Consider the following 27,538-nt stretch of genomic DNA (forward strand, 5'->3'; position numbering starts at 1 on the left):
GCCTTCAAAGAGGGTAGCATTTGAGCTGAGGCTTGAGAGATTAATCGAAATGAACCAAAAGAAAAGTTAAGGAAACGTGTTAAGAGGCAGATGGAAAAGCATGCAGAAAGGGAGAGACAGCCTTTTTAGGAATTAAAAATATTTCTGGAGCTTACACTGAGAAAGTAGCAGTGGGAGATGAGATCATGGGGTAAAAGGGTTTTGAATTTCACAATGATCAGCCTAGAACTTAACCCTCCCAACAACAGGGAGACCAGATATGACCAAATTTGTACATTAAATCACTTTGGAAGCACATGGAAGGCAGGGTGGAGGGAAAAATTGAAGGAAACATTTCAGTAAGAAGTTAATAAAATATTCTGAAGCAAAAATAATTAGGGGCCAAAATGGGGCAGTGACAGTAGAAATGGAATAGAAGGAACAAATATGAGAACAATTTAGATCAGGGATCAAAAAACTTTCTAGAAAGAGTCAGAGAGTGTATACTTCAGGATTTGTGAGCCATCTTGTCTCTGTCACAGCTGTTCAACCAGACATGCTAAGTTTAAAGTGTCTGGAACATGTATGTAAAGATGTGAAGACAGATATTTGAGTCAAGTGCTCAAGGTAAACATTTGAATAGGATATGCAGATTAAGGAATTGTCAATATGTTGCCTATTTAGGAAGCATTACATAAAATGAGAATGAAGTTCTATTATTAAAACACTAACAATATTATCTATTTTTTTAATAAAAATTGAAGTTGGTCAATGCATTCTACAAATGAAACGAAACTCATCTATTTTCAGTTTTAAATTAGGTTCACCCAAGTTTAAAGTCTGTTTTAGACAGTATTGCTTCAGAAACCTTCTATTTGATAGTCATTCTGTAGTAGTCAATAACCAAGCATATACTATGTGAAAGGTTTTATGTAAGACGTGGTGGGAAGGATATAGATATGAGTCCTTACCCTCCAGAAATTTACCATTTACTACACCCGAATACTTAAGTGGAGCAAACACCTACAGAAGTAAATATAACCCGGCCTCAAGATTCTCCTTTTCACATTTGGAAAAAAGGGAGGCATCTATTGCTCAACTGGATTCCATTTTTAGATAGGGGACTACCTAACAAAAGAGAAGTGAAAACTATGACAAGCTAAGAATGAGGACGAGAAGAATTTGGTGAAAATTTTTCTTCTCTCAGTAGTGAAAATATGAGGTGAGAGAAGAGGGTGGGGTTCAATTTCCATTTACTACCTGGAGGGCGTGAGAAACTCAGCCCAGAGATCACTAAGTAAATGTACCAACTTTAGCATTTCTGTTATTCTGACATACTCATCCTTTACCGTTGATGGATTAGTGTCATAACTCTTAAAATAGAAAGACATACCTGCTTACCTTAGGGACAGACAGAAAAAAGCAAGGTGGGGAGGATTGCATCCTATACAACCAAGCTTGGAGGCCAGAAACTCCTAAGCAGAGCAAAATACTAAGAGAGAAGTCAGCCACACTGAACGCCAGGGGCTCCTCTACAGAACGAAAAGGCTTGGAGTTCCGGCATGGCGGTGGGAGGAAGTTCCAAGTGCACATACTGAAAAACCACTGAACTGTAAATTTCACACAGGTGAAGTGTATGGTATATGAATTATCTCTCAATAAAGGTGTTAAGAATGAAAAGGTGGGTATAAAGAGTGAACCCGCTATCTGGTAAAAAGGTCTATGTGGAAGACCCCACAGAAAATTACTGCCTTTATTTACCACTCAACCAACTTCTGCCTCTAGACCCGAGTGAAGACTCTGGTTTTCTTGAATCTTAGTTTCCACCTGGGCTCTTAGATCTCAGGTTGAAATTAACCTTTACAGACCTAAGAACTTATCCCACATGTGTGCTACCTGTATGAAATCCTCTGACAGAAAGCTCTGGGCCCTAAAACTCAGTTTCCTACAAGTCCCATTAGCAATTGTGTGTAATTCTGAGTTCTTACGCTTCACGATGCTTAGCTTTAATACTATTCTAATTCATTATTATTCTAGCAGTCTATTCCTCGAGTCATTTTGTTTCTACTCCTTGGTGAACCCAAGAGTTGCTTCAAGCTCCAGCATTTCCAATTGGTAACAAAGTACCCTTGTCCACAGGCGTGAATTCAGTTCTACATCACTAGCCTCACCCACTGGTCACATCCAAATACTGCACTTTTTAAAAGAGAGTTGCCACGAAAGTCCTTGAACAAAAGTTTAGGTTGGCTTCGCTTGAGTAATAAACTCAAATACAGACATAAAGGTTGAAACTGCTACTTTTGTAGGTCATAAATAGTCCAATATCGGCAATCCCATATGATTCAACCTACTAAATCCATATAAAAAAACTAAGTACCTGCTGTTCTTCCATTTTCCTGTCAAGTCGAGCCGCACGATCTTCTCCAATTTTGATATTATCTCTGATAGCATTCAACTGTTTTTCAATTTCATTGACCTAAAAAGAAATTAGTAAATCACTAATGGTAACCAAATATATTCTGTATAATGAAAATATATGTGAATGAATAATTAAGTGAAAATTACCACCGCCCAAGCCATTTCATGTTTCAAGTGTTCTAAGTTGGTCTTCATTGTACTTAAACCAGCAATAATTTCAAACCGTTCTTCTTTTTCCAAACACTGGCGTTTCAGTTCAACGAGTCGCTTTAAAAAAAAAAGGGATATATTTCTTACTAACATTGAAGAGACAGACTTTTTACAAATGTATTTCTTCTGAAAACACTGCCTAAACAGGTATTTAAAAAGATCTGTTAGGAAATGACTTCTTTAAGGCAAAAATAAAAATATTTTTGGTTCTTCAATATATGTTCATTAAGTGTGTAACTTGGTTAATTTCTGCACTATAAAAATGGCTAAATACTCTTTAGGTGAAGAACTAAGGGTTAAGACCCTTTTATATAGACAAATCACAAAACGCTGTCTCCCATTTTCTCTCTGTTCAGTATCTGATACACAGACTGACCTGTTCTGGGCAAAGTAGACCCAGTACCGATTCTGAACATAATTGAAGGCTCAGAAGAAATTTATTTCCCAAAATGAAATAAGGTATAATTTTTCTTATCTAAGTTCTCTCTTAATAATAAATAAAATTATCAAATATTAAATATGACATCAGAACAGTTTCTGAAGTGACTCCTAGACTTTATATTCTGTGCACTTGGGTAGACAGCCTCTCTCTCCCTTTCATTCACGCTTACAGATTCAACTAGGGCCTTACACTGTATATCTTACGGTGTTCCCCTATCTAAGTCACTTTCCCATTCTCCAGGCTTTTAATCCATCATTATTACTCTCTTCAAACCTCAAACACCCTGACACAGGAATCCCTCACTCATTCTTTGCCTCCTACTTCAGAGGATATCGTAGCTATTAGAGAAAAACTCCTCCAACTTCCAACAACCTTATTTATAAAGCTAAGGCTGCCATCTCTTCCTCCTGCGACAACAAAGGTGGATTCGTTATACTTAAGAGTCTAGTCCTCTATATTTAGGATCCTACCATCGCCTTCTGACTTCTCAGGAGATCTAAATTAGTTGATGTTTCATCTCATCTTTTCATCTTTGTTTCCACTTTACCCTTTTCACTGAGTCCTTTTCGTTATCATATTTAGATCTTTACTCACTTAACTTTCTCACAAACGAAACCAGCACTATGCATCCCTGGGCACCACCTCCTCTTAAAGTCGTCTTTTTCCATCCACGTTTTATGAAAATTATCTTTACCATTTCATGACATTCAGCTCCACAAATGTGGCCTCTGTTTTCACCACTAATGAAAAATCTATGAAGATTATGTCACTGAGTACTGTTGAGTATCTATCAGTCATTGTGGTGTTCACCCATTCAAGACAGTCGTGACTATATCCTTCTCGAATTCTTCTTCCCTTGGCTTCTATGGCTCCCACGAGTACTTCTCATGGCTCAGACCTAGCCTGGGCCCACTTCCTTCTCCTTCTCAGCAACCTCATTCCTGTGGCTTCGATACCAATAATACACAAATTAATGACTCCTAAATTTTTACTGAGGCCGGACTTGACTTCTGTATTCCTAACTCACAACAATTCCAACCTCCCACTTTACATTTCCACTTAGATGCCTTAGAAGCACCTCCAAATTAATGTGTTCAAAATGGAATTCATCATCTTTCTTAAAAGCAAAACGGAAAGAAAAATTGGTTCCTCTTCCCAAGCTTCCTATCCTGAACTTACTGTGCTGCTCAGGTCATTAATGTGAAGGTAATTCTGTCTCCCCAGTGTCTCTTCTATCTCGGCTTTATCCCTCTATGTACTACATAACATCGACCAGAATCATTTCAAAACTCTTCTCTCCATCACCACTGCCGCTACCCTAATTTACACCATCTCCTCTTTGGACAGAGATAATTTACATCGTCATCATCTCTTTGGACAACAATACCTTCTTTATTGATCTATGTTTACTCTTTCCACAGCGATACAGGGCATTTAATTAATTTGGAAAAATGTTCTTATTAAGTACGTATTTTATGTAAGGAACTCTGCTACATGATAAAGGGAAGTACTTCTTAAATGTCATAACCAAAATATCTTTAGTTGTTGATGACAAAGAATACTATGGAGAAAGTGGGTGTTTATCCCCAAGCTGTTTGAAGTGTATTTCATTAGAGTCCTGATTTATTATTTTTTAAATAATAAATGTAGCATATACTATGCACATTTGATTGAATATGCAAATATTTCCTTTCCCCAATAATAATGTTGCTATTCCAAGAAAGTATTCTATATTAATTCTGTGGTTCATAGTGCCTCCTTACATACTACCACATATCAGGTTTGAAAGGATAACTGGGGAATAAAAATAAATATACTCATCTTTGACTTTTCACTTGAAGAATCAGACAACTATAGGCCAAATTTTAAACACATTCCTCAAAAACTTGAAGTAAAAAGGTCAGTGGAACAGCTAATAAATTTGATTTAGGTCAATCACTATTTTGATTCCAGGTCAAAAGAACAAGTTAAGTTGCTGAAAGTTGGTTGCATAAAACTGACTAAATAACAAAAAACAAGATACAGAATCACACAAAAATTGGTGGGACTTAATGTATCAGATGAATAGCTGAAATCTAAGCCTATGACTTTGAGGTTTCTGATTATCGGACAGAAAGGTAGATCTTCGGGAATCTGAAGAGGTATAAGTACAAAATATAGCAGATGTAAAAACAAACTTAAGTCAGTCCCACTGGCTTAAGAGATTTCTAATCAAGCAAATTTGCACAGCTGCCAAGCTGTGAGTACTGAAGTGACAGCTGCTACCAAGCCATCAATGCTTAATGAATGTTAACATTTTACTAGTGTGATGAAAAAGTCATCTACCATACATAATTATAAACGTGTATGTTTAATATCAGCTTGAGGCTTGAGTTTATTTTCCCACCAAAATAAATATTACAGTTTTTTAACTACTTAAGAGTGGGAATTGGTGGTATCTTATTGTAGAACCAATCAGCCACATATCAAGGGATAAGAATATAAGATACTGCTCTGTCCTCTAGTGGCTGAGGAAGTAAGATGTATACATGCCCATTATTACAAAAAGAGAAAGTAAAAGCTAATAAATACACTGAATATTAAGAACCACACTTCCTAATACTTCATACAGTGCTACAAAAATGTTATTAGTTCTGTATAGATATCTATATATACGTATATAATTTTACAATACTATTTATAAGACCTATAAAAATTTAACTGATCTCAAAAATATCTGCATTAAGTGTTTACAAACCTCTTCTCCTTGATTTATCTGCTCCTTTGTTCTTTCTTTTGTTTCCATAATGTATGAATAATCTTCTTTCATCTGTTCAAGTTGGGTTGCTTTCATGAAGAACTGTATCAACAAGAAAAACAGGAGTTTGCAAACTTCCATGCAACTGTTAAAAAAAAAAAATTGGTCTCCAAAATTTTAGACCAAATATGTAAAAATGACATGAAAACCATACTTAAGCAAGGACACACAAACACAAAAGAACATGTCTTATTTCAGGCCTCAAATTTAACCAACTATATTCACACCTATATGTGCATTTGCAAAAGCTCTTAAAACCCCATGAAAGAAAACACTTTTGGTGTAACAGTAAAACCATTCTGAAAGCTCATTTTTACCGAGTCTTCCATTCTTTAAGCAAATGTAAAAACAGAGAAAACACTTGCATCCCTGATCTTAGTGCATCGTAACTTTTAGAAAATACCTAAACCCAATTCAAAGTTACACTGTGAGTTTTAGTAGACACCACAATTTTGTTAGCTTTTTGAGTCTTAAATAATTTAAGGTTTAAAAGTTATTATGTATGTGTGGCCAATTATTCTCTTGTATTTCCTTAAAGATTAATTTTAGAAAATAATAATCCATTCTCCCTTGGAATTAAAAGCCAAAATTAAAAGCAAGGATTTACCAAGAAATTAATATTTTTGGTAAAGTTAATTTACCATCTTACTTAATTTCCTAAATAGTCCGACAATATTACTTTAAAAAGGTGGCTTAATAAAATACCTCAATATTTACTATGAGAACACGAATTATGTCCAGTGTATGTGCTTAATCTATAAATGTTCTTTTATTAAGTTTATATTTACTTGATGCTCCTTACTTTGTATTTGTCGCCCTCGTTTTTAGACTGCAAAAACTGCTTGCTCATCTCTTGTGTTAAAACAGAAACTGGATTATCCACCTGAAACAAACAAAGGTTATTTTTGAATACTTCACTTTAAAAGCTTAAGGATAAATGAACTGAAATATACACTACGATTGACCTACGGTACCATGAGAAAGGCTAAGTACTAGCCAAAGGTTAGAGCATTAGGGTAAATATACAAAGAAAAAAATGTTATAATGCAGAGAAAATGTTTCAATACTTCATGATACTAAAATAAATACTATAGTCAAAATTAAATATTCTGCCATTCCATGAAGGCACAAGCACAAGAATTCTCTGAAGAAATGTTTTAGAAAGTTTTAATTTCTTTCACCTGTTTTACAGACTATCGCTCCTATGCTACTGGTTAACCATTGGCCAGCACTGCAGGAAAAGCCCTCACGAGGGAGTCAGCTGACAGTTCTTGTTTGGGCTCTGTCCCTACCCTCTCCTGTAGCTCTGGGCACGTTACTCAGATTCTCCAAATACTAAAAAGTCCAACTAGGTTTCTTTTTCATCCGAATTATGATGACAAGTATTGTTTATTTTTCTTTTAGCAGTTTCTCAGGTTTCCCATTTGTGGTTATTTCTTCATGAAGACATTGTGAAACAAATGGAAATATCGGAGACATTTCTATCTTTTGGAGCGGGGAATCATTTTAAATAAGCCACTGCTTGAATGAAACTGTCTTTGGCTAACGAGTTAAAGTACATTTAAGGTAACAGTAAAGCATAGTAACAGTTCGAAGTATAGTTGAAAAAAAAATTTTAAATACTTTTTTCAAAAAGATTCAGGTTTTTATATCTTTTATCTTTAGTGTTAATAACCGAGTAACCAATATGTTAGAAAATAATCTTGTTCCTAAGTTACAGAATATGCAGGACCAGTATAAATTTTAAAAGGTTAAAACTCCTTCATTTCACCATCTGTAAAATACTGATTGTACTTTGTTAGTATACCAATGGTTAAAATCTTCCTTTTCAGTAAAACTTTGGGTCTTCTCTTCTAACAAAAAAAATTATGTAGTTATAAAAGAAACTTCTACATTATCACATTTTTCTTATGCTATAGGTAGACAAGACTCTGGCTGCCATATAATTTTCTACAAGGCCTGCCCTTTATCTTAATTTCACACTGTATCTGACTTCTTAAAAGTAAGACCTAATGCACTAGGTTTAATGACAGACTTCTTACCAGCAGCTCAAGATTAAGAGCTTTCCCCAAAGTTTGAATTCTTTTCTCCACACCCTTTTCATTCTTTCTGGAATGGGGCTCCTCGTTCCTACACTACGCTAGGAATCACTTAAGGATTTTGCAGCTTCACCTACTGAGACCCTGGAGCAAACACAAACAGGTCAACCTCAGAGAAAAGAAAAGAAGGGGAGGCACAGGGGACAACTATAACCAGGCACATTATGACATTAAATACTCTCCTCCCTCCTGCTTATTCTACGCAAGCACTGTCAACCGAGATACACTGCAAACCACACATATAATTTTAAAATTTCCAGTAGCTACATTAAAAACACAAGAAACAGGTATAATTAATTTTAATCTTTTAATCTAATACAGCTAATGTATCATCATTTTAACATGTAATCAATATAAAAACTGAGTTATTCCTTTGCATTAAGCCTAAAAATCTGGTGTGTATTTCACACCACAGCACATCTCGATTTGGACTACCAACATTCCAAGGGCTCAATATCCACATGTGGCTCGTGGCTACTAGAGCGGTAAGTGCAGTTCTAGACCTTCTTCTGTATTTTGATCAATGAACCTGAACCTTCAGTGAACTGAATCATACAAGACGAAGACTAAAGGAGTTATAACAATCTTCAAATATTTCAAAAGAGAATAAATGCGTTTTACATTCTGCAAGGAAGTAAGAGCTTAGAGAAACAAGTTTATTCAACTTTTCACATAATAAGAACTTTCTAATAAATACAGCAGTCCACAGATAAATCAGAAGTCTCAGGCACAGGTGATTTCCCCACTGGGTAAGTATGAGTGTGATAACTATATTGGATGCCCTTCAAGATTCTCCCAACACCTCTGATTCTATAAACTCCAACTTTTGGTTTTCCTGATTTTGCTTAACAAATTGTTCACATTCTAGACCCAATTTTATTTGCTATATCTGCTTTGCACCAGATTTCAATTATTTTTCGAAAGCTGTGTTGTCTGAAATGCAAGCTATCAGTCACATGCAGCTTCTTACATTTAAATTAAGTAAAATTAAGTAAAATAAAAAATTTGATTTCTCAGTCACAGACTTCAAGCACTCAAGAGCCACACATGGCTAGTGGCTACACCATCGAACAGCAAAATTCAGACTATTTCTACCATCGCAGAAACTTTTTCTAGACAGCTATGTGCTAAAGTAAAGTGGGCAAGAGACCCAGACTTGTAATTGTCCTTTTTCCTTGGTGACAAGTCTTGGCGGTCTTCATTCTGGAATAAGGCAGGGTGGCACCATGGATAGCGCATCAGAATGCAAGGGGAATGCCTGGATCCCCATCCAGAAGCCCCCAGTAACTGTACCCAGGCAACTGTAAGTGCAAATTTACTTTTTCTGGCCCCCAATTTCTCGCCTACAAAATAAAGGGTCTGGATTAGAAAACCACCAAAGACAATTCCAGTGCTGATGCTGCAGGACTATATGTGCCCTGTTTCCAATGATTAAGTCAAAACATCTTAGCAAAAAGGACTCAACCCTTGTCTCCTACGGATATGATCAATATCTCCAAAATACATAAAAAAACGCTTTATCTTCCTAGAATAAATTTCTTTTCTACATGAATTTAGCGACTGAGGTTAGAAAACTATGATGCTATTCTGACTAGGAGAGCAGAAAGCAAAGGAACCATCAGCCTTTATGAACCTAAACTTTTATCACACGGGGGTGTAGACAGATGGTCTCTGACTGCTCTATCAACAAAAGGTGTTATAGTACCATTTCCTTTGAATTACTAAATTTTAAGAAACTTCACTAACAATAGTAATACATATTCTTCCTATGGTCAATTTACTCAGGTGAGGTCATTTTAATTCTTTCTACAACACAAAGGAAATCACAAAAAAAAAGTAACCAGGTGCATTAATTAATCAGAAACACAAATTTAGTAATTACCTGTATGTTAAAATGATCAAGAATTGCAATCAGCTCTTCTTTCCTAGTGGAAACCACTGTGCCTAGTTATGAGAAACATAAAATAACCAGATTGTTTATAGGGCAACAATACAGAAAAATACGAGCAATTATTTATAAAGATTACTTCTCATTTTAAGAGAGGTACCACTGAGCACGCATACACCTGATGAACTGGGGTGCTGCACTCATCATGACACCAGTTCACACAGGTAGAAGTCCAGATGGAGCGACAGTGCTTCTCCTCTTCCCGTAGCGAAACATTTTCTTTTCCCTCTCATCTATCTGTTCAGTTAACATTCACCTCCTCTGCCTTTATGTCCTCTCTCACCTTTTGCTAACCATCTCTTTTCAAGTGGGACAGAAACTATGGGGGTGAAAGGAGGTCTGCACTTGAGAAGAAAATGGCATAGCCTGTTTCGAATGAACTCAAATTCTTCTAATCAAGGTTTTGCTGTAGAATCTCCTGTGGTACAAAAACTGTGTGTAATATGTGTATATATATTCGTACATGCAACCAACCAATCACCTTACAAGAAAGACGTTGCAAGAGATGAGCAGTGCCCTTTCAATGGATACCAGTACAATCACTTATCTCCTTTTAACTGGGTATTTACTAAAATTTTATATGAAATAAAAAATTCATAACAAACCTGTTGCACTTTTTAGTTTATAAGATCGACTTCCATCCATGCTGATGTGTTGTTGCACAATTATAGAGTCACCATACACATTAGCTCTGTAGGCATCGTCACCTCTGTTCCTTAATGTTATTGAGATATCTGCTGAGCTAAAGCAATAAGGTTAAGCTAAGTTACACGAAGGTACGGTGCAACTATACATGGCTTACTATAATTTTCAAAACTTCCAAGTAATTTGGCTAATTCATTTGAAAAGTAGCTTTATACCAGGAGTTGATCACTAATAGGCTTCTACAGAATGATGTGAAAGATCTCACAAAAAATTAAAGTTTAGAATAAGAGCTTTATTAAAAAAAATTGACTATTCTATCCATAATAGAAATACTACATTTGCACAAAAAAAATTTTTGTTTCAAATCAAGTAGTTATGTATTTTCTTATAAGCAATTATAATCAATATTATAATGCCTGACTACTCTAAATTACATAATAAAGCATCATGTTGACAGCAGTCCTTTCAGAAGGATAAAGTAAGAATTATGGTGAAGGAATAACATTTTCTAAGAGGATGAGAATCAAGGGAAGCAACTTTAATTTTTCAATTACTTGGCAATGAAATGAGAATATTGACACCAATAAATATAAACTAAAGCTCGAAATGTCCTAAAGTCTTATTAGTATTATAAAAGAATTATTTTTAAAGTTTCAAATAAGTTCAAAACATTTACAGCCATGAATATTTTAACATTATAGGGTGAAAAAAATCAGTTTTTCTACTCTAACTTCTGTTAAAATAAGACTTGGTAAAAAAATATTAACAAAGGACATTAATAAATACATACTTATAATGTCTTCAAACATAAAAGACAAATATTTTCTCTGGTTAATAAGGATACCTGCCAAAATGATGAAGTCCTTTAATGCAAAACTGCTTTAATTAGTAATTAAGTGAGATCTTTAATAGAACTTGTTTTCATGAATTTATAATCATATTCCAAAATTACTCCCATATGTAGGAAACATAGAAAAAAACTGACTGTAAACTGATATTACAAGAGACACACGGAAGGGTTTGCTTAGCTCTTGCTCCCCAATCCACAAGTTATTAAAAAATTAAGGCTTAAAAAAACAGCCTAATAGTAATTGCTTAAAGGAGACAGGGACAAGTGAGCTGGGCACCAACTGCTACCTCCCCAGCAGACTGATGTGGGTGATGCTGCATTTGGCTCAAGGGCCAGGCAGCCTGCTGTCTGTAAATATGGGAGATGTTTAAGTGAAATGAGACTATCAGTGAGAGTTCTTTAAGGACACTGCAGACAAGCAGTGCCACAGTACGAATCTGGCTTCTTTCTCAACTCTGGAAGAACCTATCTGCACAAAGGTAACTGGCAGCAGCACACATCGATGACATCGAGGAACAAGGCAAAAAGCAATGTAAAAATATGCAGCTGCCTGTTCTCTGGGGACCCAGCTCATCCACAAAAAGTCCTGTAACCTTGACTAGCTGAATCAGGAATGCAGAGCAGAAACGTGAGTTTTCGTCCCTCCATAACCCACTCCAAGTGCCGTAGCTGATGTCAAAGCAAGACTGATGCAAAGATCCCAGCTCCACTGGTGCTAACATCAGAAAGGCCGAGGGAGTGAACAGTGAATCGATCGTGTTCAGGAAGAACCAGAAGAGCCAGGGGCATGAGATCTCGGGTCACTGTGTGCGGTATCCACGGAAGAAGATATACTATTAGGAGAATGGATCCGCTGTCCGCAAATCTCTGAAAAAGGCTGGGGGACATCAGAGGGCTGAGGCCCAGGGAAAGGGTCTCAAGGCATAGCTCTCTGGTTTCTCCTGTGTTCAGCAAGCATCGCTAAGGCAGCCCAACACCCAGGTGTCACAAATGGAGAGTGCAATGTTGACAATGGGGAGGAGAGTCCTTAGGATTCCCTCGCGAGGTGAGGTGGGATAACCACATACATTTTTAGATGCAGGATAGACTATGAATAGAACTGAAAAGCTCAGTGAGCTGATTCTGTGAAAACATGATGACTAATCAAAGACTATAAAATAAGGGGAATTTTATAGAATTTTATAGAGGAATAGTAATGGGTCTGGAAAAGCTGTTTACAGATACTTTTTCAGGCAAGGTCAGTAAAAAAGAGACTGAGCTCAGGTTATAGCTTTTAACTGTTATTAACTCATTTAAAATATATTAATGTTCCTACCTACAGGCATCTGTATCCTCAAAAGTTCATGATTTATGTAAGCTAGCCTCTTTCTTTTCCTTCCATCCTTCCTCCTTCTCTCCCTCCCTTCTTTGTGGGGTATTCCAAGGTCAAGTCTCAAAAGGAAGTTTCTGCTTTGGTCCAGGTTCTTCCCAAATGGGAAAAATAAAACATTTAATGATACAGAAAAAAATGATTTCTTCCTAAAGCTTCTATTTGAAAGATGAATGTATTATCTGGTAGACTCAGTGATTGTTTAGACAACTAACAAATGTATAGTTAAGTATAATGAATTGAAACTGAGTTGGGACTATTAACTGTTAAAGTAACTAATTTTTTATTTCAGACATAATTTTGTTTGGGGACTACGGGAGAGAAGACCTTGCTGGGCAAGGGCCCAAATAAGATAAGTAGGAACAAAATATGCTAGAGAACTGTTACCAAATAGTTCTTTTCCGAGGCCACACAGCATGGGAAATAATTTTCTGTGTATCTTTTCCCTGCTTATCCTGAGTCAGCTTGGAACCCTAACTTAGGGTTAAGATTGCCAAGGTTTATGGACCCTTACAAAGAAGAGATCTACTAAGAAGGGCTGTTGATGACTAGCTGGACTCAAATTTAAAACATACAGAGCCTTGCAGGGATTTCTACACAGGAGCTTCTCATGCAAATCCCATTTCAGATAGAAGCCTGCACGAAGCTGCTTGCTTCCTGCATTGAGTTACCTGCTTCACTGTGTTCCAGCCATCCCAACCATCCCAGCCACCCCAGCCACTCCTTATAAAGGAGTTCCTGGAATGGTATTTCGACCAATAGGAGTGAGGCTTTCCCATCCAGTCAGAGCTGTGCAACTATATCCCACCCCAATCAACATCTTCACCGACCAGAGTGGTTCCATTCTGACCAATAAGACAGTGCCTTTTAGATCAATCAAACTGTGAAGATTTAGATTCTTCATTTGCATGAAGATGAACCCCTCAGGGACCAGGAGAGGGGGCTTCTATTTATATAAATCTGCTTCCCTCTGGCTTGGAGAGCACTTTCCCTTTCCACTGAAGACTGCTTTTCCCCAGCTAGAGCTGAAACACCTCTGAAGCTGTCTCTCTCACTCTAGCAAAGTAGAATGGACCGGATCAGAGCAGGTGGAGCAGAGCTGTCTAGCCAGTAAGGGAGGGTCTGGCCCCAGGGCCACCTCGTAGCCACGCCGCTTCATAACTGAGCTGTAACACTACTGTAACTGTGCTGTTCTCACAGCTGTGCTAGATCACAATTGAGCTCTTTGCACTGAATAAAATTTCCTTCAGGACTGCACCCCAAATTGGGGATTCCTGTTGGTGCTGAACTGATACCAGTAACCTCCGGTTGACAGGTTTCTGAGAGATACATAAGAAATCCATAATCCTAACTCACATCTCGTCCTCGTTCTATTTTTTAGTAATAAAATGGGAGAAGTTAAATGCATACAACACTGAGCAGAGGAAAAACATATGAGGAAAAAAAAAATCACTGTTAATTATCACAGTTCCCCGTGTTTGGGGCACTAGCGTGAGAGAGCAATGAGCACTGGAAGCAGTCTCCGTCTGGGAGATCTGATAGTCTGGAGCATCTAGATGTCAGGAGAAACAAGGGTCCCTGTAGAGCTATCCGAGGCAGTATTAAAAAGAATAAGGACATCATCCTGAAGAAAGCTCCTAATGGGCAAAAGGCCATGAGTGTATGATAATGTAAACTGGGCAATTATTATACATTTAAGTGAAGGCAAGTTATAACAAAAAGAAATAAAAATGTAAAGCCAAAGAGGGTACTTATATGACCATTCAGCAACAGTCAAGCTGGACCACACGCAGACTTGTGAGTGTGGTCCTCAAATCAAACTCACTGGCAAACCACCTGGGTCAAGGATATGAAATAAGAATTTTTTGGAATTCTTAACGAGCCAGAGGCAGGAATTCTGTGCAGAGACACTTTTGCTGGTCACAGATTCTGCTTTCGCCTATGTCATAGCAACATGGACTTGATATAGCTGGGTTTGGATCAAGAGTCAGGAAAGTCCAATGTTTATAACTATTCCTTTAAACACAAGTAGACAGATTTATCACTACTGGTTCTTCGAGAAAGGTCAAAGAAACAAGGTGTAGGTGGACGGGCACAAGGCCATGACTTACACAAGCTTTCTGTCTGCAGAGGATAACAGGCAACAGTGAGCCATGCTGGCAACAGGGAGCGAGAGAAAGGAATGAAAAGATTCGCTACCTCTGCTCCAGTTCCGAGAAGCCAGTTCATTTCCTATGACGTCTATGTGAACTGGAAATCTAAAGTAGCTGTTCTTACCAAAGAAGTGAAAAATGCACGTAGAAAGCAAACACTTACGTCTGTCCATCTTTCACAAAACCTTTTAAAGAAGATCCTCTATTAGTGGCGATTGCCTTTCCACCAAGACCAACTATGAGAGCTGTGAGTACTGCACTCTTCCCGCCTAAGGAGAAAGGTGTTGAAGAAATCACAATCATTAAAGATAGGGGAAAAAAGGCTGACTCCTAAATTTGCTGTAAAAAGATTTCTGAATGAAAATGTGAATTAGTACAACCCTAAAAGTATTATACTTCAATTATAATTTTGTTCCAATGCCAAAGCAATAAAGTTTTTTTAAAAAAAGTTGTATATATCATAAAATATTTAGCAACTGTTATTAGAAAAAATTAGTCCATTTCAGGAATTAAGTTTTTGCCACTAATAAGAAAATGGAATAAATGGTCGATAACTTTCCAACCTAAAAATCCCACCGTATCCTGGCCCATTAGTTTATTGAATGAACTAACTATACATATAGACTTAATGCATCTAACTTTTATTACATTCTAATTTAATTACAACTTACTTTTCCCACAAATTCTTAGAAATCAAAACCTATTTTTAACAACCCTCAAATCCAGGTTCCGCAGGGACAGGAATGCTGTCTACTCTCTTTAGTGCTGTATCTCCAATATCTGCCCGCCACAGGCAACTGCCTATCTGCTGAATGAAGAAACTGAAATATGAACAATTTTCAGTCATACAGATAGATGTTTTATGTCATAGTTGAACAATTATTACTCCTAATTTGAATAGCACTCATTCCACACCTCATTGCAGTGTACTTCTTTTTATCCTAACAGACATACAGTATCACAAGCTAAAATTCCAAAATTTACAAAATTATCCAGAATATGATAACCATTTTATGAATTCCATGATCAATCAATTCAATCAACTCTTATCAGCCCATCATCTTCCACAATATACTCCAAATTAACCAAAACACACCGCTAGTTAACCCAGTTTAGGTCCTGGGATGCCTTTCACATCCCTATTCTAACTCTCTCTTTTCTTTCCACTTCCCACTAATTGCATTATTTCTTCTTAAGTTTTATCAATAAAATCACTGTTTCAAAAGTTAAAAATAAGAAAAGACCTAACTGCAGAACCCACTGGTCTTTCTTCACTTCTTGTCCCCTGTAGCATTGATCCCTTTGTCCATTCTCTTCTGAAAAAAAAAACAAAAAAAAAAACTCTTTCCTTTTGACTGAATATAGAGTAGGGAAACCAAGGAACTAAACAGACTGGAAATACACACACCTACTTTCAAGTCCCAGCACCGTTACCAACTGTAGACTCGGACAAGCCTCCGTCCCTGTGCACTGGCTCAGTCAAGCTGGCAACACCTCAAGCCTGGCTGGTCTATCACAAAAGCGATCTAATCTTTCTAACACCTGTGTCTTCCCCTTCTCATCTATTCTCCAGTTTGGCCAGCTGGTTTCACAAATCTTGATCATGTCATCACTTTACTCAAAAACTTTAAGTGGTTCTCCACTGACTTCTGAATAAAACCTCAAATCTTTTCATGGCAGTCAAGATCCTCAACAGTATCACCTACAATAAGACTCTCAGTTTCTGTCGCTCCATACCACGGACAACATGATAAAGCCATAAAGGTTATTCACAACTCTCCACAAACATCTACTTCCATCCCTCCAAATCTTGGCCAATGAGCGATCTTTGCCTGGAGCATCTCAATGAGACCTAAAGAATCTATAATTTTTCAGTCAAGTACCAGCACAAATACCGCCTCCTCTTAATGCTATCAAATGGCCACAAAAGTGAGAATTCGTTTCCTTCGTGTTTGGATTCCCATGGCATTTTATTTATGCTCTGCTACGACATTTAATAATGTGAGACACAGGGCAGCCTCAATCTGAATAAGGAGAGCTTATTCATTCTTCTGTGATATGAATTCCAGGGTAAATGGATTTAAAGGAAAAGCAGAAAATGTTTATCCCTATTGCACATATAATGAACCTAGAGTTAACTCATTATTTTCTTAAAGTGCAGATAAGCAGCAAATATTGAAAATATTCATGATCACAAAATTATAGATGTAAAGCTTATATTTATCAGCACTAATAATCACCTAATTAAAAAAGTTAATGCAGTCTAACCCAAAGGAACTTCTCAAAGTTAAAAAAGGCAAAAGCACTTACTTCCATTGTTGCCAACAACAAAATTGACGTTAGAACCAAATTTAAAGGGTCCAAGCATCGAATGACACATGAAGTTTCTGAGCTGAATACTCTCAATTATTCCGACTTCTGCTGCAGTCTATTAATAAAAAACAATAGAGGAAAACAATCAACCTGTCTAATTCACTCACTATAATCATGTAAGCGATTGCTAGCAGGAGAAAGACCAGGAGTGTTATCAATGAAAAAAGCTACAGAAAATTAGTAACATTAACTTCAATCAATAAGATAAAATTAACTGGGAACCTTATATGAGTACCTATGCATTGTAAAGTCCCTAAAGGATGGAATAAGTGTACCACAAGTTTCTTAATATGAATACTAACATTTTGAGTCAGATAATTTTTTGTTGGAGGCAGGGCTGTCTTGTGCCTTTTGAGTAGCACGGACCCCCCCTCAGTTGTGACAACCGAAACATAGCCAGACATTGCTAAATGTCTTAGGAGGGTGCAAAGCCCCCTGGTTGAGAACCACTGGTGTACGGAAACTCCCTGTGATATACAGAACCATATTTAGACCCTCTCTGAAAGATGATTATCCACTTATAATTTGAATGCTGACCCTGATATAGATAATTCAAAGAGAAGAGTACCCATTCTTAAAAAGCAAAGTCTGATTTTCTTGTGACTTTCTGTGACAGTCACTTATTATGATAACTGTGTGACTTTGGTAATGTATAAAGAATATATGGTTTCTAAATCTACAAAACAGAAATAATTTCCACTTGTAAATCATGGTTACATTAGAGGTTTATAAATGTTTTCATCAAGAGTTTGGCACACAGTGGTCATACCTCATACTCAGAAATAAAATAAATCAACCTATTTTACCAAACATTCCAATTTTTTCGAAGAACACTTAATGTCTCTAGCATTTAAAGTTTCTTCAAAAATCTCCCTGGGCTCTCCTCTTCCGGGCATCATCTTATTAAAAAGCAGAAAACATTGAAATCATTGTATAAGCAGAATACCAGAAATCATGGTGAAAGACGTTTTAAAATACAAAAAAATTTTGTTTTGATCGAATTGTAGATTCAGATGCAGCTGTAAGAAATAACACAGATATCCTATGACTCCTTTACCCAGTTTCTGTCCATGGTAACATCTTGAAAACTATAGAACCATATCACTTCCAGGACACTCACACTGACGCAGTCAAAACAGAGAATATTTCCACCACCACAAGTATCCCTCAGGTTGCCCCTTTATATAAAGCCACATTCGCAGCCCACCTAATCCATCCCCTTCTTAACTCTGGCCCACTAAATATTTTCTCCATTTCTGTATCACCATCATTTCAAGAATGTTATATAAATGGAATCATACAGAACCTTGAGATTTTTTTTTCACTCAACATAATTGTCTATTGTTGCCTATATCAGCAATTCACAGCTTTTTATTTATTAGTCATGGTACGGATATACCATAGTATGTTTAACCATTCACTCACCAAATAAATGACATCTGGGTTGCTTCAGTATTTTGCTATTACACATAAAGCTGTGTAAAATATTCATCTACAGATTTTTGTGTGAAGATAAATCTTCATTTCTGGGACAAATGCTGGGTTATATGGTAGGTAGTTACATGTTAAATTTTTTTAAGAAAATGCCAAACTATTTCCCAGAGTGGCTCTTTTACATCCCACCAGTAAATATATAAATGACCAGTTTCTCCACATCCTTGCCAGCATCTGGTGTTGTCCGTTTGTTTGTTTTTTTTTAATTTTAGCCATTCTGATGGGTATGTACTGATATCTTATTGTGGTCTTAATTCGCATGACAAATGATACTGAACTTCATGTCATGTGCTTGCTATTTATATATCCTGCTCTTCGGTGAAATGTTTTTGTATGCCTTCTGCCCATTCTTAAATTGGATCATTTGCTTTTAACTACCGAATTTTGAGAGTTCTTTATATAATTGATGTACTAGTATTTGTTATAGATGAGGTTTGCAAATATTTTCTCCTCGTCTGTATGTAGTTTGATTTTTCATCCTCTTAATGGGGTCTTTTGCAGATAAAATATTTTTAATTTTGATGAGGTTCAGTTTAACATTTTTTTGTTTTACCATTTGTGCATTTGGGGTCAAGTTTGAGAGTTTTTTGCCCAGCCTTAGATTCCAGAGATCTGTACTGTGTTTGTTTCTAAAAATTTTAAAGTCTTACGTTTAACAGTTAAATCTATTACCCAATTCTGGGTTAATTTCTGTACTTAGGTTGAGGTTCACTTTTTTGCCTACAGATGTCTGTTGCAGTACATTTGCTAAAAGGGCCTTTGTACCTTTGTCAAAATTAAGTTCATTATAATTTGTGTGGGTCTATTTCTGGCTGCTCTGTTCTATTCCATTGATCTATGTGTTTATCCCTACACCAACGCCACACTGTCTTGATTACTGTAAGTAAATCATAAGTCTTGAAATTGGGTAGACTGATTCCTCCCACTTTTATTCTTCTATTTCAAAATTGTTTTATCTATACTAGTTCCTTTGCCTTTTCATATAAATTTCAGAAAAAAATTTATATATATCTACAAAATATCTTGCTGGAATTTTAATAAAAATTGCATTAAACCTATATGTTATTTTGGGGGAAGAACCGTTATCTTTTCAATGTTGAGTCTTCCAGTCCATGAACATCATTTATTTAGGCCTTCTTTGACTCATTTCACCAGCATTGTATAGTTTTCAGCATGCAAGTCCTGTACATATTTTGTTAGATTTAGACCTAAGCATTTCTCTTTTTTGAATGGTACCGTATTTTGAATTTCAATGTCCCTACTTTCAATGTCGATGACAAGTGACTTAAAAAAAAAAAGTTTATCTTGTATTCTGCAACCTTGCTATATGCACCTATTAGTTTTAAGTTTGTTTGTTTGTTTTGTAATTCTGTGATTTTCTATGTAGACAATCAGGTCATCGGCAAACAGAAGCAGTTTTATTTTTTCTTTTCCAACTTGTATAACTTTGTTTCTTCGTCTTGCTTTATTATACTGGTTAACTTACCCAGTGCTATTTTAAATAAGTGATGAGAACAGACATCCTTGCCTTTTTTCTGATCATAGGAAAAGACAGTTCAGTATGTCACTATTAAGTATGATATTAGCTGTAAGTTTTTTGTCAATGCTTCTTATCACACTGAGGAAGTTCCCCTCCATTCCTACTTTGAGAATTTTAATCATGAATGAGTATTAAATTTTTGTCAACTGTCTTTTCTGTATCAAGTGATATGATCATGTGATTCTTCTTCTCTAGCCTGTTAAAATGGTGAATTACACTGACTGATTTTCAGATCCTGAACCAGCCTTGCATGCTTAGAATAAACCACTTGATCACAGTATGCAATTCTTTTTATAAATTATTGAATTCTATTTACTAATATTACCTTAAAATTTCTGTGTCTGTAGCCATGAGGTACATTGTTCTGTAGTTTGCTTTTTTAGTACCCTCTTTGTCTAGTTTTGGTATCAAGATACATTAATTGGAAAGTGTACCCTCACCTTACATTTTCTGGAAATGACTGTGTACAATTCGTATCAATCCTTTTTTACATATTTGGTACAATTCTCCAGTCAAACCAACGAGGTCTGAAGATTTATTTATAAGGAGTTTCTAAACAATGAATTAAATTTCATTAACGGTTGTAGAGTGATTAATATTATCTATTTCATATTGGGTAAACTGTAATAGTTTATGCTTTTTAAAGAATTGGTCCACTCCATCTCAGCTGTCAAATTTATGTGTGTAGAGCTGTGAACAGTTTTCCCTTACTCTCCTTTCGATGTCTGCAGGGTCTGTGGTCGTGGCTACTGTTTTATTGCTGATACTGGAGATCTGAGTCTTCTCTCTTTTTTCCCCTCTTTCGGTCTCATTAAAGGTTTAATTCTGTCGATGTTTCCAAAGAACCAGCTCTTGGTATCATTGTTTTCTCTACTATTTTTTTCTAATTAACAAAAACTTCAAAATTACTCAGATTATTTCACCTCTGCTTTTTAAAAATCATACTGCTTTTCGGGCTATTTAATTATCAAGAGCATGACATATAAACCAGCCATGAGAAATATGCTAATCAAAAAATATTAATTTTGTAATTTTATACTTACTAAAGTAGAGGTACCATTAATGAAAGAAACTGTACATTCATCCTCGTCATCGTCTTTATCAAAATCTTCCAACTCTTCTTGTCTTGGTCTTTTGGCATTGTCAGGAGAGAAGAAATTATCTTCCTTTCTCTTGGCCATCGGGTCTGAACAAATATTAAAACATTATAGTAACTACGAAGTAAATGAAGTACAGCATCCATATGATTGTTCCATATACATTAAACTTAACAAAATAAACCAGACAAAGCTTAAGTTTTAAGTACAATATTCATTCATTTTCACTTTTAAAAAAAGTAAAATTATCATCTGTGCGGAGGAAGGGGTCCACGAGCTAAAGAATGCAGGTGTCCACTAGAGGCTGGGATCCTCCTCTAGCGCCTCTAGAAAGGAACACAGCCCTGCTGCCACCTTGATTTTGGCCCAGGGGGACATGCCAGACTTCTAACCTACAGAAGTTAATAAATGTCTCTCTCTCTCCCTCTCTCTCTCTCTCATAAATCATCTGCATATGTTACACTAGTTGCTTTTACATCGTTATTCATGGCCAAGATTTTATACACATGTGCCTACCTAAATGTTTTGAATCCTAAACCCACAAAAGGTAAAAGATTTTGCGTAACTGTGGTTTCTAGTTTACTAGATCTACCAACAGAGATGGTAAAAAGCCTTCTAAAATTATTCCAGAGCAATCATCTAACTTTTACAAGTTATAAAGTAATACTGAATCTGATAAAACTTTTCATTTTAAATTATTTTCCCAAAGAAACATATTTGAAGCAGTGCTGCCTAACACCAGTTTTCCTAACTGTTCCCTAAAGAAACTCCATTACCAACAGACTATACCTAGAAAATTAACATATTTAAAATAATACAAGATTTTCTAAACATGTGAATACTGTACCATAAGTCAAAGCTGATCGTCTGAAATTAAATGTTATGAAAACTCTTTGATTGCTGCTTTCATTTTTTCTTTAAAATACATTTAAGACCTCAAAAGATAGGTACTTAAAAAAATTCATGATGTAGGTAATTAAAAATTTCTAACATACAGAAAAAGAGTAACAGAATAGTTCTAGTCTCGATCCATTTTAAGTCCCTCGAGTACCGCAGCAACCCTGTTTGCACCAGGTGCCTGGGCGGCAACAGATTAAATGAGATTTTCTCTCTCCTGAATTTCAGCTGAAAGATTCCAGTCATATCCTCCCTAGAAGATATGACATGCCCACAGGGCAAGAGAGCCATTCTTAAGTGTCTGTGTGTGCTGGGAGGGAGGGAGGCTAACGCAGTGTGACAGACAGCAAGAAGGAGCTGTGCAGAAACCACAGAATGAGACTCGAGAGGATGAATGTGAGAGAGTAGAGGGTGGGGAGAGACATCAGACAGTGTGATTCTTTTTTCCCCCACTGCTTTTTAAACTTACAGTGACAGAACTAATTTCAGAAATATCAAATATCAATACATAATTTGGAGCAACTGTTCTGGGGAACAATCTTTGTCAAGTTTGCTGTTATGACAATTCATTAAGTAAAATGAGTGGTTTCCCCATCTTTTTAATGCTCTAAAATCACTTCTGTGGCATGACATTTAAATGTGGGGTTTTTTTTGAAAATGACAAAGAACTAGACTTAAAGCTATGGGACCATGTTTTAAAGTTAACTTTATGAAATTTTAATTTCTATCTTGTATACTGGTTTTTACAGGTTCACTATATCTTCCTGAATCAATTTTTCTAAATTTTATTTTCCAAAATTCTGATAACTTAAATCCCCAAATTTATTACACAAAATTAGTTTATTTTTTTATAAAATCTTCAACCGTAGACATGACTCCTTTCATGGAAATTCTATGCAATTAAATTTTAAACATTTTCTCCAAAAACTAGTCATTTGCTTTATCAAATCCAGTTTTTCTTTAATGGGAATATTTTAATGTTTATTCAGACATTTTTATATAACCAAATATAAGGGATATGCAGTGGGGCTATGGTGAGAGTTAGAAAAAAAACAAAAAGCAATCAGAGCCTCCCACTTCCAGGAATGTGGAATAGGTGTACATTTCAGTAGTTAATACGAGGCCACCCTTCAGAGATACTGGATGATTTGACACTTTCACAAAACAATAATATACAAATGCTACTAAAAACCGAAAATTATATGCAAAACGAACACAGGAAGACTCTGAAAGAGGCTGCAGACTGGCTAGGGACCTCAACACCCATGGAATGACACCTTGGTGAGTTTCCTGAGTTTTTGCTCTGCTTCTAATATCCCACATCTAGCGAAGACACCAACAGGTGCAGAACTAAGGGGCGGGGGTGGGGCTAAACAAGGCTTGTTGCCTCAGGCCAAAGGACTGGGAATAGGGCAGCCTAACAAGACATAAAGCTTTCAGGCAATAATGGCTCTACCCTAGCCAAATATCACCGAAAAAAAAACGGGGTCCCCTCTTCCTCCTCACTGTGCCAGCAAAGACCAAGTGCGTATCCACCCTGGTGAGGCTGTAAGGAGGCATTTCAACATCCCGCCTGGGCTCCTTGTCGGAGAAGACGATGTAAGCCACGTGAGCAGCCATGATAACGGCTTCAGTGGAGACCACCTAGAGAGACTAGGCATCCACCCCCACCGAGCAGAGATAGGGTGCTACTTGCTCCCACACCGCTTGAATGGTGTCAGAGGAGGCCTTTTACCACCGCGCAGAGTGGTAAGGAGGCCACATCACTGCAGTGTCTACGGTGACCATGTGGGGAGCTGAAATTCCCACTCTGGCTTAGCAGTCACCGTGGCTAAGGAAAGACTTGCTCCAGTAAAGTTCTAGATCAAGTGTGTCCATGGCCCAACACCACAGGGCAGCAGTTCTCAAAGACTGTGGTCTCTCAAAAGGTACTATGAAACTCAAAGAGCTTTTGTTTATATCTACCGATATTTACCATATTATCAATTACAACTGATAAACATTCAAAACGAAAAACACATAAGTACACATCCCATCAATCATCAGAGCAATGACATCATCACCCGTCTCGTAACCTCTGGAAAACTCCGCTGTATGCTCACAAGTGAATGAAAGTGAAAAAGGCAAATAACATGCTACCGTTATTATGAAAGTATTGACATTGTAGATCCTGTGAAAGGGTTTCAGGGATGCTTGGGCCACACTTTGCAAACTGCTGCTCTAGGAGATACTACAAGCAAGTCCATGATACAGTGCCATAGATTATAAGGCATAGCTAGTAAGCAAGAAGTTAGAGCAGCAGAGAAGCTGCCCACACCACAGAGTGACTTGTAGACTTGATATTCAAAGTGTAGTACAAGGACCAGCAAGTAGCATCTACATATCCTGAAAATGTGTTAAGATATCCTGATTCTCAGGCCCCACCCTAAACAAAGTGAATCAGAATCTTCATTATAACGCGATCTCAGATGATTCATAAGAATATTAAAGTTTGAGAAGAACTGGTGTAAACAATATTTAAAAACCTGAACTTTGTCCTATCCTTAATTTATCATAATATCAAAAATCATATATACCTATTACAAATGTAACAGGTATATTACTTAACATCCGAAGGACATTTAACCTAAACAAATGCCTTTAGAGACAATATCAGCATTACAGTCACAATTACATAATAGTCAACATCTTTTCCACAAATAATTTAATGTTTACTTTCAATCTCTTATACAACTCAAAATGTGAAAATCAAATATATTTCTCAAATTATTTAATAACAAGAATTGATGTATATTAGTTTCAGCTTGCTGGTAATTTAAATTCCCTAGAATAGCACCAAGCTATTTTCCAACTTGCTTCCCTCCCACCTGTCCTCAATTCTCTTCTCAGTTACTGAGCAGTAATTTATTTATTACAGAAGAGCAAAAAAAAAAAACATTACTTTTTGGTTTTCGCAATATTAAAAATCTTTTAGACACTGTTTTTTTTTAATGCATAATACATGATCTTGTAGTCAGCTAGCAGTCAGACATCAGCTGACTGATTTTAGTATTTTACCACTGATAGAAAACAGTTTTTCAAGTAAATCTGGGGGGGGAGAGAAGTGAACAAAGGTAAGTGTGATAAGGTTCTTACAATGAGTGTAGGATTCTCTACTACACAGAAGATAGCACGCTATATGACGACGATGTTTTTTATTTGCTGTGCTTAGCCTGGGATTTGCAGTTTGCTATTAGGTTGCCATGGTAACATACATCTAACAGACATTGAAGGATCCTATCTTTTAAAAGAGGAATCACTTTGTAATTTAACAATAACGGATTTTTTTTAAAAAAACATGAATGTCTTGAAAGTTAGATAAGGTTAAAGCAGTAATATTTTTCTAACAGGCTAAAGAGACATATAAACAGATGTACTCCACGCCCCCAAATACTTTTAAATATTCTGGAATCCACAAAGCTCTTCATAGTATTTAATATTTCTTTACAATAAATATATCAGAATTAAGGAACAAATCATCTTGTGTTTAATTTTCAGAAACAATCTTCACAATACTAAACGCCATTATAAGTAGATAAAGCAAGTTCAGCAAGGAGGGAGGATAAATAACACATTTATTTTGTTTGAAAACACTGAGTTTGAAGTGCTCCTAGGATATTGAGATGGAGAGGCCAGTAGGCAGTAAAGCATAGTCTACAGTAGAGGTGAATGAGAGAATACAACGAAGAAAGCTACAGAGATTATTTTGAATTTGGTCACCAGGAAAAGAACGCTGAGTGAGAAAAGACGTATCTCATTAACTAGTGAATCAAAAATGTTAACATTAATATAAGTGATTACATTTGACCCTCAGTCATCTGGACATGAGTATATGTATATATAGAACTGTGACATTTAAATATGCCTTAAATATAATATATATATACTATTATGGTAAAATTTTGTTACTTATTAATTCCTGAAAATACCTAGTACGGCTTTAATTTTCTTAAGTCTAAAGCTGACAGTTAAGACTTAGGCATGTTTTATATAAAATTCTACATCTAGGCACTCAATAAAATAAACGTTTGGGGAGTAAAACCTGTTTTTCACTTTAACAAGTTTAGTATGTCATGTGTCCTTAATGTTTGCCAGGCTCAATAAATGTTTTATCTTAATTACAGATAAATATAGAGATATAACTGTAACTCTCTTTTTCTACCCCACTCACCCACGCACCCAACATATTTAAGAATCCTGTGAGTTGGGTACTATGTTATTTTCTCCAACTACAGAAAAGGAACTGAAAACTTAAAGAGTGATAAGACTGGCCCATGGTCACACAACACCGGTTCTATGTGACACAAAAACAGGTTTTCAAGCAACAGTCTAGTGCGCTCCAAACTTTTCTGTACCTATACACATTCAAGAAAATTTTGAATACACATTCAAACAAAATTGTTACTCTATATTTCATATAGTAATAGAAAGAGATAAAATAAACCTAAGTAGTTCAAATATGGTCCCTCCCCATCCACTCATCCATGGAATTTTCTGCAGACCATTGTATATGCCATTGACTATTTTCAAAGACTATACACAGCCGCCGTCTAAAAGTCAGAAATTTACTTTTTCTTTTTAATTTACATTCCAGAATAGTTTGTCTTTAAAACACTCGCTTTTAATCGCCTACTCAGGAATATACTCCGAGTAACCTGTCTTCAGGGTTTAAATACCAAGGGGTTGATGTTTCTAGGAATTATCGCAGAATTATCTCAAGCACTATTGGTTTTACAGCCCTTTCTCGACCTTGGGTCCTGTGTTCCGCAATTCCCAATTGGGATTCTTTTTCCACTTCATTTCCACAAGAAAACAGGGAAAAGAAATGCCATCATGAAAGCGCCAAACATCACTATTTAATTGTTCTAGACAATACAGTTTCTGTTTTCATGACACTAGGATGTAACAACAAATCCAGTTTAGATGGTGTCTGCACACATCTCTTAAAGATACCTAAGTTGCTACTTGTGAGGTTATCAGATTCGTGCAAGAACCCAATTCCCGATCGCAACCTCACCCCCTTACCTCTATCCCCCAGCAGGCTACTTCTCGAAGCCAAAGGGCCATTTGGCGCCGGGCGCCGTGTCCTGCAGCCCGAGGCGGGGTCTGCGAGCCTCGCCACCCGAGCCCCCGAAGGAGGGGCCCAGCGCAGAGCAGCAAGTTTCCCGCGGCAGAGAGGACCTGTGCT

General features: G+C 36.6%; 1 protein-coding gene across 1 annotated transcript in view; it reads right to left on the reverse strand.

The window, feature by feature from the left end:
• The window catches only part of SMC6 (structural maintenance of chromosomes 6), a 59,824-nt gene that overhangs the window by 31,950 nt on the left and 336 nt on the right, over positions 1 to 27,538 (reverse strand). Inside the window, exons 2-10 of the mRNA XM_006910247.3 lie at positions 21,361 to 21,503; positions 17,221 to 17,338; positions 15,074 to 15,179; positions 10,499 to 10,635; positions 9,828 to 9,889; positions 6,649 to 6,729; positions 5,787 to 5,888; positions 2,545 to 2,664; positions 2,357 to 2,455 (exon numbers count right to left, since the gene is read on the reverse strand). Coding sequence (XP_006910309.1) covers positions 2,357 to 2,455; positions 2,545 to 2,664; positions 5,787 to 5,888; positions 6,649 to 6,729; positions 9,828 to 9,889; positions 10,499 to 10,635; positions 15,074 to 15,179; positions 17,221 to 17,338; positions 21,361 to 21,498 — 963 coding nt within the window. The 5' untranslated portion in view covers positions 21,499 to 21,503. The remainder of the gene's footprint in view (positions 1 to 2,356; positions 2,456 to 2,544; positions 2,665 to 5,786; positions 5,889 to 6,648; positions 6,730 to 9,827; positions 9,890 to 10,498; positions 10,636 to 15,073; positions 15,180 to 17,220; positions 17,339 to 21,360; positions 21,504 to 27,538) is intronic.

Source organism: Pteropus alecto, unplaced genomic scaffold (genome assembly GCF_000325575.1).
Source record: "Pteropus alecto unplaced genomic scaffold, ASM32557v1 scaffold61, whole genome shotgun sequence".
In the NCBI taxonomy this organism is placed as follows: Eukaryota; Metazoa; Chordata; class Mammalia; order Chiroptera; family Pteropodidae; genus Pteropus; species Pteropus alecto.